The sequence below is a fragment of the Tetrao urogallus genome, assembly GCF_951394365.1.
Source record: "Tetrao urogallus genome assembly, chromosome: 3".
Taxonomy (NCBI): domain Eukaryota; kingdom Metazoa; phylum Chordata; class Aves; order Galliformes; family Phasianidae; genus Tetrao; species Tetrao urogallus.
The window spans coordinates 84,509,159-84,524,152 of NC_136815.1; the positions used below are offsets into that span (position 1 = coordinate 84,509,159).

General features: G+C 44.6%; 2 protein-coding genes across 2 annotated transcripts in view; one reads left to right on the forward strand and one right to left on the reverse strand.

Annotated features, from left to right (window-relative positions):
* Nucleotides 1-4,874, forward strand: part of NUP153 (nucleoporin 153) — a gene marked incomplete at both ends in the record, with an annotated part of 45,597 nt that extends 40,723 nt beyond the window's left edge. Inside the window, 4 exons of the mRNA XM_079533951.1 lie at nucleotides 821-1,189; nucleotides 2,822-3,094; nucleotides 4,178-4,337; nucleotides 4,790-4,874. Of these exons, the coding sequence (XP_079390077.1) occupies nucleotides 821-1,189; nucleotides 2,822-3,094; nucleotides 4,178-4,337; nucleotides 4,790-4,874 (887 nt within the window). The remainder of the gene's footprint in view (nucleotides 1-820; nucleotides 1,190-2,821; nucleotides 3,095-4,177; nucleotides 4,338-4,789) is intronic.
* Nucleotides 4,875-8,651: 3,777 nt separating this feature from the next.
* Nucleotides 8,652-14,623, reverse strand: FAM8A1 (family with sequence similarity 8 member A1; the record flags this gene model as incomplete). Its single annotated transcript, XM_079533985.1, has 5 exons — nucleotides 8,652-8,796; nucleotides 9,045-9,184; nucleotides 9,393-9,516; nucleotides 11,539-11,659; nucleotides 14,074-14,623. 5 exons carry the CDS (start codon nucleotides 14,621-14,623, stop codon nucleotides 8,652-8,654), a joined length of 1,080 nt encoding a protein of 359 aa, XP_079390111.1.
* Nucleotides 14,624-14,994: the final 371 nt, after the last annotated feature.

Below are 14,994 nucleotides of genomic sequence, written 5' to 3' on the forward strand. Positions count from 1 at the left end.
TGACAAAACACCTTGTGTAACAAGGAGACTTTAACAAGCCTTCTTCAACACAGTGGAGAGTTACTTACAAGTGGCATAGATGGAAAAAGGTCCATAACTGCTGGAAAAAATGGCAGTGGGAAATGAAGAACAGGGTCAGGTATAATAATGAGAGAGCAGAAGCTTAGGGAAAGCTGAAGAATTATATACTTAAAAAAAAAAAAAAGCTTTAAATCTAAAATTGCACTCAGTACTTTGTGACAGCTTTGTAACAGAGTGCTGTTCTCCATGGCTCCCAAATGCAGGTCTTGAAAGTACTGAAGTGCAGTGAGCTTAAGCCGTAAGAGTGAGGCTGCAGGATGATCAGCTTAGCTGGCTTTCGGGCTGTAGGCTCGGGGCTGTAACTTCAGGAGAGGCTACAAAAGAAACCGTTCCACTGTTGTTGTTTTGTTTTGTTTGTTTGTTTGCTGTGTTCTATTTAACAAACTATAGAAGTGTTGCAGGTAATTGATGTTGTTCTTCTGGGAGCATCTGAAAGATATTTTTGTTTGAAGAGATGTACTGGTTAAATCTGGTTCTGATTATTACAGCCAATGCTTGGTGTCTGTAACTGCTAAAGCCTACAGCTGTGGTGGTGTCATCGTTCTTCACGGTTCTCCCATTCCATTAATTGTGAATGGCAGCAATCAGTGTATTAGATCTGGATCTTAAGTAATCCACAGTAGCTGCATAGTAGCTGAGGCATCAGTCAGTGTTTCTCCTTGTACAGCCTTTGGGACAGGGTCTCCGTTGCGCACACTTCGGTGTTTGGCAGCGTTTCATGTTCTGTTCTGCCCCGCAGATCAAGGAGCAGCAAAGCCATCCTTCAGCTTCTTGAGCTCCAGTTCCTCCAGCACAGCTGTGCCCACCACTTCAGCCAACAGCAGCAGCGTGTTTGGCAGCGTCACCTCTTCCTCCAACCCTGCGCCGGTTCCCACTCCCTTCGTGTTTGGGCAAGCCAGCAACACTGTGAGCAGCACTGCTTTTGGCAATTCTGCAGAATCTACAGCATCTCAGTCATTTGGCTTCTCTCAAGAAAGCAAACCAGCAACCACATCTTCCACCACTGGTGCAGCAGTTGCTCCGTTTGTCTTTGGTTCAGGAGCCAGCAGTAGCAGTGCAGCAAGTTCTGGCTTTACCTTTGGAGCCACGGCCACATCAAGTTCAACAGGTACGTTTAAGCAGGTGCTTTTGTTTTTGCTGTTAGGTCACAAAATAGATAAATGGAGCAGGGAAATAGTGTTTCATGGAGAACGTGTAGGCAAAACGTATGGAAAGAAGTAGTGACTATTTACATTCAACAACATATAAACAATACTAATGCTTGGGGCTCAGGTTTTCGGGCAGTCTGGGAAATACAGTTTAGGAATCAGCTGGCTGTGCTGTTATTCTGTGCAGTGGACAATCCTTTACTGGCTTTCATTCACGTAGGAACTTGTCATCGTGAGAGTGAATTTCCCTCTTCTCAGTATCAATCCAGTGCTGAAGGTTAAAAGTCAGTGACAACTTCAGTTTTTTTTCTCCCGTACCTAAAACTATCAAGCACTGTAAATAACATCAAGATTTGTAATGACCATCCTTCACAAGTGTATATCACAAACACAGTATTGATATATGCAACTGCTGCTTTGTGAAGGGTGACTTCTGGAGAGCATTATAGCCAGTCGTTCATTTTCTTGGTTACCTGAACACAGAAACAAGAATCTGGATATTTTTTTTTCACGTTCTATATGCATTGCTATTGAAGTGCAGCATGAATTTAGCAGTATGGCATAAGGCTAAAGTTTCCAAATAATGTGTATTTCTGCCTAGAAATCGTTGATAATAAAATTAAACCTGTAAGAAAGCTACAACTATTCTGATCAGTTTCCTTAAGCTTGTCATTCATGGGAATTAAATGTTATTTTTTGTATATCAGCAACAGAGAGAGAACAGCCCTACGTTACAGCAATCAGCAGATCAGTCTTAAGCCACTAGCAAGTCAGGACTTCCAGCATCTTTTTGTTAGTAAACAAAGCTATCAAAAATCTTCATAAAAGTATTTAAATACCTTTTAGCCTGTCTTACCTTCTGTTTTCCTTCTTGGAAAAACAGTTAGCCATTGTGTTGCAGAGATGGATATTTTTTCATTGCATGACGTCTGCTTAAATTGCATTAGATTACCAGTGCTATTCAGAATGTCTCTTTTTGCTCAGCAGCAGTGTGTGTGTTTGAAGTCACTGTTCAGTCATGGATTTTCTTCTCATTATTTCTGCTGGCCATGCAGAACCAAAGCAGCTAATTGAATGAGCTTGTTTTCTGTTACATGGAGGGACGGAATTATTCTGGTAGCTGGGTTAGGTCCCTGCAAGCCTGATTTGGTCTCCAGAAATTGATAATTGTAAACACTTGGATGAGGAAGGGGTGCAATTGCTTACAAGAGGAAAGATTTGCGTTCTCCCGATTCCAATAGATCAGGAGCTGTATTTTGAATGATTGAAATATTAAAAATAAATGAATGAGTATTCTTTACCCGTGATATAAATAACTCCTAGTAAACACAGATCAGCATGTGCTATTCGTGGGAGTCTGTTTCTAGAAGGTGAATGGCTAACGGTAATTTGAGGCTAGACAACCAGTGTTTGAGGTGTATGTTGACTGACTCTTGAAAGCATGCTGTTTTTCATCTTTCTTACAAGAAAAGGTATAATTCCTATTATGAAGGAGGTACTGTTTGTTGTTTTACCTACCCGGCTGCAAACATAAGCTCTGTAACAAACGAAACAACCCAGCACATGCTGAAATTGCTCTTCTTTTCCCTCAGGGTCATCCTCTTCATTTGTCTTTGGGTCTGGGTCTTCAACGCCTGCTGCTGGCCCGGCCTTTGGTGCCGGTCAGCTACCAGCATTTGGCCAGAGCCAGGGCCCCGGCCAGCCGAATGCTCCCAGCTTTGGATCCCTGTCAACAACGCTGTTTTCAGCCGGCCCTCAGCCTGCACCTCCTGCCTTCGGCTCTGTGACGAGCAGCACTCAGCCCCCTGTGTTTGGACAGCAGTCGAGCCAACAACCGGGTTTTGGCTCCGGCACCTCCAGTGCTGGTGAGCGTTGACCATCCTCTTCCTTTCTGGTGTCACAGAGAGCTTGCTTGGTCGGTGGGTTGTTTTCCATGAAGTGCATCTGAAGTTTAGTGAGTGAGATGACTTCTGCCTTTTGCACATACTCAACTGTAAGAATTAACCTCCATAAAAGGGAGGACCAGAGATGTGCAGGTACACATAGGTTGTACAGACAGACCAGAGCAGCAGAAGCGCTGCGCAGTTGTTTTGGGATTTGTTACAGAGTAGTTTTTAGGGTTTTTTGCCAACTTATTTGGATTGGAGACTTTCTTGTGTGAGATACATTGCTAATACTAGACCTGTATGGGCGAAAGCTTCATTTAAAGTTCTTTTTCTGAAATATGCTGGCAAGAATGATCCTTGCAATTTAAGTGCAAGACCTGTTCCACAGTAATAATTATTTTTTCAACTAAACACATTCATAGGTAAAACACTTGTATTTGATAACAGGATCAGATACAGAAAAGGGTTAGGGCCAGTTAGAAAAGAAAAGCCTCTTTTCTTCTTGGATGTTTTACAAAATACTCTCTGTTGAAAGCAGCCTGCATTTGTATTAATCAGTAATTAGTTGGCACACCGTGTCAGTTGCTCTTTCATTCTGTAATGAATGAAGTAGGAGTTTAAAGAGAAAAGTCCCCGTGGTTTGTCTGTGTTACTTTGATTGTAGGAACGGTTAATGTTATTTTCCAGACTGCAGTTACACAACAAAGTTTGTTTAAATGGTATATGATAATTCAGTACTGCAATTTGAGACTTCATTGATATATTTCAGTGCATGCAGGCATAAATTAATGGCAATACAGATAGCAGGAAACAGTTCATTAGCAGTGTGCCAGCAATCTTATTTAGAATCCCTTTATGATTCTCTACTGAAGCAAATGAAGTTTTTTAGTGTTGCTCCTGTGGTAATTTAGCATTTCTGGTAAACCTTCCTCCCACCCCAAGCTTTGCCATCTTGAGCAATGTGTGACAGAGGTAGAGGGAGGATGGTGAGGTTTTTGCTGGAAAGAATGAACTCAAATTTCATTTTCTTATTCCTTTCTGCTTCTGCCCCATCTTTCTTAGGTCCCGTATTCCAGTTTGGAAGTAGTACTTCTAATTTCAACTTTACAAGTAACCCAGAAGTATTTACTTTTGGTGCAAACCCCCCTGCACCAGCAGCACCGGTACAGCCTTCTGGCTCTTCAGGATTTTCATTCAGCCAGCCTCCAGCATTTACAGTGGGGTAAGAGACCATATCAGAATTTCACTTGAGCTTTTGGTAGTATCAGTGGACTGTGTGCAGCCTCTGCTGATGTTAAATTGTGAGGTGCTCAGATGAACATTGGAATTTATGTCTAAGCACGGCAGCTTTCCTCGCTCTGTTAGCGTGAGCAGCTAAGTGAACAGCGCTAGCTTGACAGCAGCCTAGTTCTCAGAAATACCATGCACCCATTGAAATGTTCTTGAAAAATAAGGTCTGCAGTTAGCCACTGTGTGCTGCTTACCTGCTGAATGAGAGATTTAATTGCTTTTGGTTTCTGGAACTCTCTTCCTGTTCGTCATACGCTGTGTGTTGCCAGCTGCTAACTAGTGAGCCAGATGATAACACAGTTGTTCTGGAATATCTGCTCAGTGCTGCTACTGCATTGTCGACTATACTGTCCTAAACTCTGCACTGCTAATTTCTTTTGATAGGACTAATGGAAAAAATATTTTCTCTGCCTCTGGATCTTCAGTTTCTGGTCGGAAGATAAAGACTGCAGTTAGACGTAGAAAGTAATCGCCGATTGGTAAAGCAACTTTGAGAGCAGCTGCTGCCCTGCATTGTTCAGTTGTTGGGATCGTACCTCATGCTGGGTTAGCTGAAGTCAGATCTGCCTAAAGGAATATAGAACTCTGCTGCCCTTTCCTTCCCTCCCTCCTTTAGTCTTTTTGTAACAAGTAGAGTTGGCACCGGGGCCGTTCTCAAGCAAAACTATTTTAGAATCCAGCAAGTTACTTGTGTCACTGACTCGGCATGGTTCGGCTATAGAGATGCGCACAGCCCGCGCAGTGAATGGCTTGTACAATACCTCTTCATCTGCACCGCTCCGTGCGCCCATCTGCGTTTACTGACGCCTCCGAAATGTAATTATACCAGTGAGGGGTTCTGTATAGAGTAGAGAATGTTGGTAACGAATGATTTCTATGCTGAGTTTGTGCCGGTGTATGTGTGAAGTGAGTGAGTTTGGGTGTATCGTGCACTAAAATTTTCTGATAGAGGAAGACTGATTACAGGACGATTCATGCTAAGGACTTGTTAGATCTGTAGTTCTCCATTTAATAATTATATGCTATTTCTATATTTTCATTCTTACAGCCCTTTATCACCTGTCTCGCCTTTATTATTTTATTATGAAACGTGTAAATACAGTTTTGTTTCTCTATGTACTTTTTTGGCATAACAGATCTGTGAAATGGAAATTTTAATTTTGTGTGTTACGGCCATTTTTGTTTAGTATTGTCTCAGATTTTATTATGTAAATCCCATTATTCAAAGTTGCCTAAATCCATTTAGAAAATCTTTAAAATTGGGAATTCTTAAAGTAAGTTTATTGGCTTTTCTGATCCATTTTTGTTTGGACCAAAAACCAGTATTGTACAAAGTATTAAGTATATATTTTTATATTTACTGAAATGGACTGTGGTGACTTTGGATAATAAGGAAAAGTTTAATATTAAAGCCATGTTTATTACAGTATAATTAACATGTTAAACCATGGGATAAATGCCATCAATAAAAATATGAAATATTGTCTGGCAGTTTTAACTCCAAACAAAGGCCTCAGTGACTACAGCTGTGCTGCAAGGCAGTGTGCTCATGCCCCGTGCTGTCACATGCTTTCTGCCACCACAGTGGACTTGAGAACTCTTTAAATTAGCAGGGAACTGGAGCTTCTCACTTGTTAGAGTTTTATTGTAGGCTTGCTTGGAGCCGTAAGTGTGACTCAACTATTGTAGCTATGAGGCTAACTTCTGCTACAAAACTTAACTGTAGAAACATTCACCACAGCAAAATATACCCAACTGTAAGTGCATGATGTGTTTTTTTCCCACTTCTACAGGAGTGAGAAAAGTTTCTTAGAGAGCAGACAGTCTAATAGAGGAAGGAAGGAGGCTCTTGATTCTTCAGGGACGACAGCTGAGCTTTTGGTAAGCAAGAGCATTTAGTTTATGGTTAAGATCCAGTCATTTACTGCAGCAAACAGTGAAAGCACCACTTCCATCTCATAGTGCCAGGGGAGAAAAGCCTGCATGGCCCACCTGGCTTAGAGTTGATATAAATAATTTCAGATACGTTAGTGGTTACTTGGCAGCACTTTTGCCATTCAGTGCTGCTTTGCATTTCTACATGCCCATGTTCTGAAACTCTTCCAACTGTGAGCTATGCTTCACAGGAGGGCAAAGGCCAACTTTCACTTCTGTCAGTCTTGCAGCATGTGTAGAATGGATCAGTATTTCCATATACAGAAGAAGCGTTTAGCAACTGGACTTGAAAAGCACGGAGCTAAGCTGTTATTCACGTGGTCACATCTTACTGCTGTGGACAGATTATATGCAGTTAGATATTTCCAGGTGTCCAAATCAGAGAAATGCCACTCAGTTTTCCTCAGCCCTTTTACCTGCCAAGTACAGAACCTACAAACCGGAAAAATAAACATGCACTTGTCCAGGCAACTGGATATTTGTTTTTCCCTGGCCAGCTTTAGCTTTTCTGAATTGTAATTTTTTCTTTGCCTGCTCTGGACAGGGTTGTATTTTTCTCCAGGCTAAGAAAAATCTGAAGCTTTAACTGAAATTTTATCCAGCTATGGTTCTACCTGCCTCCATCCTGAATCCCAGTTTCTAGATCACCACGACAAGAACACAAGTTCTATCTGTATTCATGGTGAAAATATAAATAGGCAACACCCAACCCAGCATGGCTTTTGTCAGTTCTAACAACTTCAGCTTCTGTCAGGCTGGGCAGCCCCTCCTCAACTTCTAGCACTCAAATCAGCAGTGCTGTTCTTCGTGTTTTGGTACAGATACATTTTCTGATGATGCCTTTGGAAGTGGGCTTTCTAGGTAAGACAACTGATTGCTCATAGCAAAGAATCTGAGAGTTATTATCCAAAAAGGCAGAGACTTCATTCTGGAAAGTTGTAGAAAGTTCAGTGAGGAGAAAATGCCATTCTTAACAGATGGCAAATAAAGATCAGAAAGTGTATGCAAAAAGTTCTCTTCATAAACAAAGTAGCAGCCCTTGTCAAACTAAACTAATGCAGAATATTAACATGTTACTGCTTTTAAGCTGTTTCACCTGAAGAGAGAAGAAGAGCTCATACAAGTACTTCCACTGTCTACCTCCAGAAGGGAAGAAAGGGTAAGAATTTCAGCAGCAGAGCAGCAGGTATGCTTCAGAGAAGAGCAGACAAAAACTGCTCTGGGAGAATTTTAAACTCTTCAAATTTTAATAGAATATCAACACAGTTGTAGATGGCCCTTTCCAAGATGCTAATGCCATAAGAACAAAAATCAAAGCTATGTATAATCATGCAAAATATTAGGCTTTTTTATTCAGTATTTAAGTTATTCTGAATATACCAACAGTTAGCCAGAATATAAAGAGAAAACAAGTAGTATTTGTACTTTGGTAGACTTACACCCATAACACGTGTTTCAGTTAATAGTTCCTGCATGCTCCTGGAAACTCAGTCAGCTGTTTTGCTTGATATTATATGCAAGAAATAGACAAGTGCTTTCACTCCAGAGAGAAGCAAATTACGTGTGCTGTTCACAGCTCCAAAATTATATACATGGCAATTCACTAACACTGCAGTGTAAAATGCCCTTCCCAGATAAAAAGCAGCTACCATTTCACCTCATTAGCTTTGACACATTAAATAAATGACAATACTTAAGATAATCATGCAAAAAAAAACTTGTCACATCAATATTCAGATAAAATACTTTTAAGAGGTGAGGGAATATGATCTGTGAAGCAATAGTAAAGGCAGCGATAAACACTGTTTTCTTTCTACACACCGGTCACTGTAACTCAGTGAATATGCCTTACTCTCCAACACTGCAGTCCCCTTCCCCTCAAAGAGTCTGCAACGACACAACTCAGGCAACTGCTTGGAAAACAACATTTTCTAGTTAGTTCCCTCCAATACCCAAAACTGCAGAAAAACACTTCTTTCGAGGTGGAGTATTTCTCAGTATCTGCTTTCACCCCAGGATGACAAACAGAACAGCAGCGTTCTGCAGTTATTAACAGAGCCACTTATTTTCAAGGTGCGGTTAATACACATCATTTCTCTCACAATTCTTTGGCATTGGTGAGAACTCCAATACTTTGAAGGTAGCTGCCGGCACCGCTCTGGAGCAACGCATTTCCTTTAGCTGCAGAATGATTCTGCTTTAATTTGGGCTTAAGATTCGGACGGTCATCTCAGTGTCAGTTTCGGGGTAGGTCTTTGTTCATTTGGGAACGGTATTCAAAAACAGTCTGGGAGTCTATCCTGTTTTGATATCATCTGATCCCATTTCTTCTTACCACAATAGTTCCTGCTACAATATCGTAGGCTGTTCTGTTGTGCTGAAAAAACAGCAGCGTAATGAACGCAGGAAAAAATGAAGCGATAGAAAAATTCTTGATCAAAGCTCTTATCGTAGACCTGAAAAGAGAATAAAAGTATTCAGTGCCTTATTGTCACTTCTCTGCTTTCCCCAAACCCACGACCTCCAGAGTTTAGAGATTATTTTACCACCTGAACTGGAAAATATTCACAATGGAATAATTGCTATATTGAAAGAATCTGAGAATGGCTCTTGGCAATCCAATTCCGGCAAAGCCAACAATAAAAACACGGTGCATCTCCTTCCAAACTGCACGCTTTCCATACCATTGACATGAAATACTTACGTTGTCATACTGACATTAGAGGATGGAATGACTAACACACGACTGGGTGCGATGAGCACAGACGTATCACATGTCACAACTCGCAGTCCAAGCAAGAACTTCCCCGGGGTTGCTCCGCCTGCTCCCCAAATACAGATTATCTGCAAAAAGAAGTTATTTCAATTCCATACAACGCACTGCAGTTCACTGCTATGGCAAACTTAGCTTTCAACTGAAAGTCACGTAGCTTCACAGAACTCAAAGTAAAAAGGATTTCCTTCACTGGCCACTGATGATACATTTGTTTTGTTTGTTTATTTGAGAACTGCCACGTATGAATTACAGAAGTTCCAATGTAGGAGTAGTTACCTCGTAGAAGCAGACTAACAACCTGTAGATGAGAGCTACTACCATCATTTTCTGCAAATCTTCCATGGATGTATCTTCATCTATTTCTTCTATTATGTAATGCATAGCAAATTTAGAGATGTCTCTGTTGAAAATAAGATAACTTTAAAAAAAAACAACAAAAAAACAGCAACAACAAAACACTACACAAAAGCCAGAACTCATTTGTCCCTTCTAATACTGGAATTCACTTCAGTCTGTTATTAAAAAAGAATAATAGCTTTTCAGCTTCTGTGATCTTAAGCCATCCACTAAAATTCCCAACACTGGTAGGCTTCCTTCTGAGTTGCTGTTTGGTTTTTCATTATGAAAAAATTCACTGTTACCACGTTTGCAACAGGATGGCCTATGTAGTGAGCTGCAGAACTGTTAGGAAAACTCTCATTCTTGAGAGATACACAAGGGATTCCACAGTCATCTCACTAAATACACGGATACAAGTATCTTCATTAAAAGGTAGGCAAGGGAGATGGGAACCCAAAGCGTTGTTCTCTTGCAAGGCAGAACTTGCAAGTCACTAGGCAACAAAGGACATTTCTCCTTTGCATGACCAGGGTTTGTCTTCTCAGCAGTTTCAAAATGCTTTCACTGAGCAGTTGAAACTTTGAGCCACTTCCCCTAATGAAGCTACGCAAAGCAGCAGCCTGGAATCAGCTGTGTATTTTCACAAGCCAAAGCACAGATCTGACATCTGATACGTGGAATAGGCACACTTGCAATGTGTACTCGGGAGGTGACTTTTCAGTGACCTATCTAGACTATAATTTCCATTCAAATAGGTGTGGTCCCACCTGAAAACAACCCATACGTGCACTACTTGCTCTCCTCTCTGTTCAGGATCAAAAAAGATAAGGAACAGAGAAAATGAAGTATGGCACAATCTGCTTTTCCCTTCAGTGCAATGTTGGCCCGAAGCGTTTGTCTTCAGTGAGGACGTGCTTTTTCACGACAGCTCAGCCTGGCCTCCAGCACACAGCTCACCAGGAAAAACAAATGTTTTTCTGAAGCTGCTTGTAAGCAACTTTGTAGCTCTTGCAAGAGCAGTAATATTCAATATGCCGTACATTAATTCAAAAAGAAAAAGATTCTCTTTCAATCACCAGCACCATTTTTGCAGAAGCAATGCACGTATAGCTGTTCTCTTTCTTGTACCTTCTGTATCATTTTAGGCCTACAAAACCAAGCTAGAAATACAAGCTGCCAGGTTAGAGTTGGAGGTTTTGGCAACTGAACAGAACTGAGAGGTTGGCATTTCATTTGCCTGCTTACTTGAACAACGAACACCGAAAATTTACACTGACATTTATTGTGTTGGTTTTAAGCCTCTTCCCCACACCCTTCAAGCAGCAGTTCAACCTGTCCAGAAGATGTTATCTCTGTAGTATCAGTTTACATCCAGCCAACATTTGGAAGGCTGTTTTAGCAGAAACCTTCAATTCTGAAATGTAAGTGTATGGACCATACTAAGCCTCCATCTCCTCGTGAGACTGAAATACCTGAATGTATCAAAGTGGAGGAACTGAATCAGCTATGGAATAAGAACTATTGCAGAAGGAGAGAGCCTTTGAGGTAATTAAGCACTAAAAAAAACCAAATACATCAAGTATAAAAACGTGAAGACTTTCATTCTGGTGCATAGTTGATGCATAAGATGCTTATTCCATTTTCCCTCCGGCTTATGCACAGTAAAGCCTGCAGCATGGCAACGTTCCTAGCAACCTTCCTGCTGATACATATTTGACGTGATCTGAAATAAAAACCTTCTTTAAACAAAAAAAGTTTCCCACAGAGATTTTTTTAAGAGCATTTAAAAAAATTCTTGCTAATTTCCTGAAAATCATACACTGCAGGTCAGTCTAATTAATCCTTAGTAACGAGTTTGTGAGCCTACAAAATTACTCCAAAATTCTTCCCCCTGCCATCAGCTGACCCCAGATCAGGAAAGATTTAAAAGGAGGTTATCCTATAGTGGGGCTGTTTCCTCTACCTGTGCCAGTTAAGAAAGAGACATCAGATGCATAACCACAGCACATATACATCATGACACCTCAAAGAGCGCAAAGACCTTAAAGCTGTGTACAATAAACCTTTATACTGTTCTACTTACTTTATCCCACTGAGGTGCATAATACTTAAAACTATGGTTGCCTTTATGAAGAACAGAATGAAGAAATCCACCATCTCTGCTATGAACCTGTGTGCCAGCGAAGGGATAATGAACTCCCGACCTGCAACAGAAACAGTTCGGATTACCCAGCTTGTACTGCACTAACAAGTTCAATTCTCTCAAGGATGTTTCACATATACCTTTCACAAGAACACAACCAACAGCTTCATCTCAGCTCACACCAAGAATTCTACTAAAGAAGTCTATCAATTAAAAGAACGCATCTGGATTACTTCAGTTATATGAGCCTTCAGGTTAGACCCAGAAACAGGAGCAGATGAAAGCATTAGTCACATCTGTCAGAAAGGTTCCTATGCTGTTTATTATAATACAACACAGCACAGCGCTCCATAACGAGCCAGAAAACATAACCCATTTCCCCAGCATCACTGGCCAATGGCAGATGGGGGCAAAATAAACAGCATTTCTGCAAATGCCTGTCCCACACACAGGAAAAGGAGAAAAAGGGGGGGAGGGGGAAAAGGAAATTCTCACCCCAATCTCAAAAAAACATCATAAAAAACATCACTGCTCTATGCTAAATTTCACCCAGAACAGTCCAGCTTCCAAAACTGCTACTGCCAGCCCCGGCCTCACAAGCTGTGCATGTGAAGCTGCAAGCCCAGGGCACTTCTGTACTTTTAAATGCAGTAAGTACAATAAAGCAGTGATTATGCAAGAGCAAGTTTTTGCTTAACGCAACTCAGCTTGTATCTTCCCTTCACAGCTGTTTACACTGGTAACTCCACATTGATACTATCTGTCAAGCAGCACGACTTACATAAGGAATACTAAAATAGATCCAGTTTGCACTGCTGAAGCATATCCAAGTTGTCAAAAAACTTCTAACAGAAGACTCTGTACCTCAGCCTCCGCTGGCCCAGCTTAAGCATGTAGCAGCAAAAAGCACAGAGCAAACGCCCTCCTCAAATGCAGCACAGTGGCTGACAGTAGCAGCAGTGCCATTTGGACACACAGACACAGCGACTGAGGAAGGCAGAAGTGTTTGTGGCTGTGGAAGTATTCAAGTTACCTTAAATTCTGCTGAGACTTCAGCGTATTTCCCCCACAGCAATTTAAGGAGATGTTTTTTACATCACAAGTTAACATGTGTGGTGGGGACAGCAGAAAGCAACGCGCAGCTCAAAGCCCAGGCTGTCACATGAAGGAGGGGTCACACTAATCAGGCAGTGACACAGGGCAACTGTGTCTGAGCATGCTTTGTTCTACTGTGCTTAGTGTAAGAGTGGTAACCTGCTACAGTAAGGCAGCAAAGGGCAAGGGGACGAAGCATCTTAAACCACAATTAGCATCCAACAAAAGCTTGCTGCTGCCCAGCGTACAACTACGTACGACTAACATACAACTAACATGTTTTGACACTCGGCTGCAGGCAGACTGAGCTGGGAGAGGCGGTCACCTGCTCTGCTTTTTGACGCTCCAGCTAGAAATGTGCAAAGTTCAGCTGAAAAAAGTGACAGCCTATGTTACATAAGCACACAGAGCTGTAAACTACAGCAGCACCAGGATGGAAACATGTCCTCTCCTGCCAAGCTTGCTCCAAGGACAATAATCCGCAGCAGAAAAGGAGATGTAATCACTTGAGCTGTTCCAGATGCATCCCCTCGCAAGCTGGAGCACAAATGACTGCATCGGAGCACTGGAGCATGCAAAGAATTCCCTTAGGAAGGCCGGGTGTCACGACAGTAACGAGCATTCAGAATGACCACATTCACCAGCAGGAAGAGCAATCTGTGCCCCCAGCTGCCTTGGGCATACTGCATTTGTTCCTGAAGAGCTACGTAAAAACCCAGGAAACATTTCCATCCACCTTTGTATCCTCTGCCTTAGGGACAGGGAGCTTCTGTTCCAAAGCAGTCTATAAAAGCAATCTATAACCCCGAACGAAAGCAAGCACTGCTTTGCACCGCAACCAAACAAACCACGTTTAAAAGTCAGAATCCCTTCCCTTCGGAGAACAAGAAAAAAAAGGAAGGAAAAATGCTCTCCGGAGAGCGAGCTCACACCAACGGCACAGCTCTGCCCGCTGCACTTTGCCCTGCGGAGGGCCAGGACACCTGGCTTTTCTCCAGGGGCCTCGGCAGCACAGTCGGATGGATGCCCGTCCATCGGCAGCCCCGGAATAAAGGAGGCGGCCATTCCAGCAGCCGGCGGGGAAGCACCTGCACGCTGCCCGCGTTCTCTCGCACGCAATCAGTTTGCTTTGCTCTCAAGAGAACGCAAACAGAAGCAGTGCTATACACACTCCGCAAACACTGACATCTGAAACGAACTCCAGTTCCCGCTGCCAGCCCCACGGCTCCGCTTCTTCCCTTCGACTTGGCCAGGCGATGTCACCGCAGCACGGAAAGAAGCAGATGAAGTCAGTTCGGCTCCCGTCACCCGAACCGCGCTAGGAACGAGCGGCATCCACACGAACACGGCACAAACGCGGCCCAGGCCGCCTTCACTCACCTGCCGGCCGGCCCGCAGCCTCCCGCGGGGCCGCACTGCCGCCGCCGGAGCCGGGAGCCGCGCGGGGCAGCGGCGAGAGCCCGGCGGCAGCCGGCGGCCAAGAGGAGGCGGGGGCGGGCGAGGGGGGGGCGCGGGGCCCCGGAGCGGCGGCGGCGGGCGGCGGGGCGAAGAGGTAGAAGGGGCTGTAGTAGGCGGCGGGAGCGGAACCCGGCGGGGCTGAGGGAGGGGGCGGCGGCGGCGGCGGCGGCGGGGCGGCGAGGCGGGCAGCGGGGCCGGCGGCGAGCAGGGCGGGCAGGCCGCAGTGCCAGCTGAGGTAGCCGCAGTACGAGTCCCACAGCCACTGGTGCACCCTCCGCGCGTACTCCGCCGCGCTCAGCGCCTTCCCCCCGTCGTCGCTCCCCGCGGCCGTCGGTGCGGAGCGGGACGGCGGAGGCGGTGACGCGGGAACGGCCTCTCCGCCGCCGTCGCTCCTGTCCTCGGCGCCCCCGGCCGTCGCCGCCGCTCCGGCGCCGCTGCGGGCCGTGCCCGGCTCCGTGCCGGGATCCGCCATCTCCGGCATCGCCGCTGACGCCGAACGCCGCCCGAACCGCGCACGCGCCAGGGCGCGCCTCGCCTCTCCCTCTCGGCGCGGGGGTGAGCGGGGAAAGCCGAAAAACTCCGCGCGCCGGGAGGGAAGCGGCTTTCCCACCCCTGTGCCGCCAGATGGTATCGCCCAGCGAAGAGAGAGGGCCGCGCTTAGGCCGGGGAGCGTCCGAGCGCCCCTAGCGAGGGGAGCAGCGGCCCCGCAGCCGCCCCGGCTGGGCGCAGGCAGGGCCACTCCTGCCCGCCCCCACCGTGCCGTGTGAGGGCGCGAGGCGCCGCGGCTCCTCAGCAAGTCAGCGCCGCTCCCTTCCCGCCTGTGTGTGACGCAGTGAAGAGTTT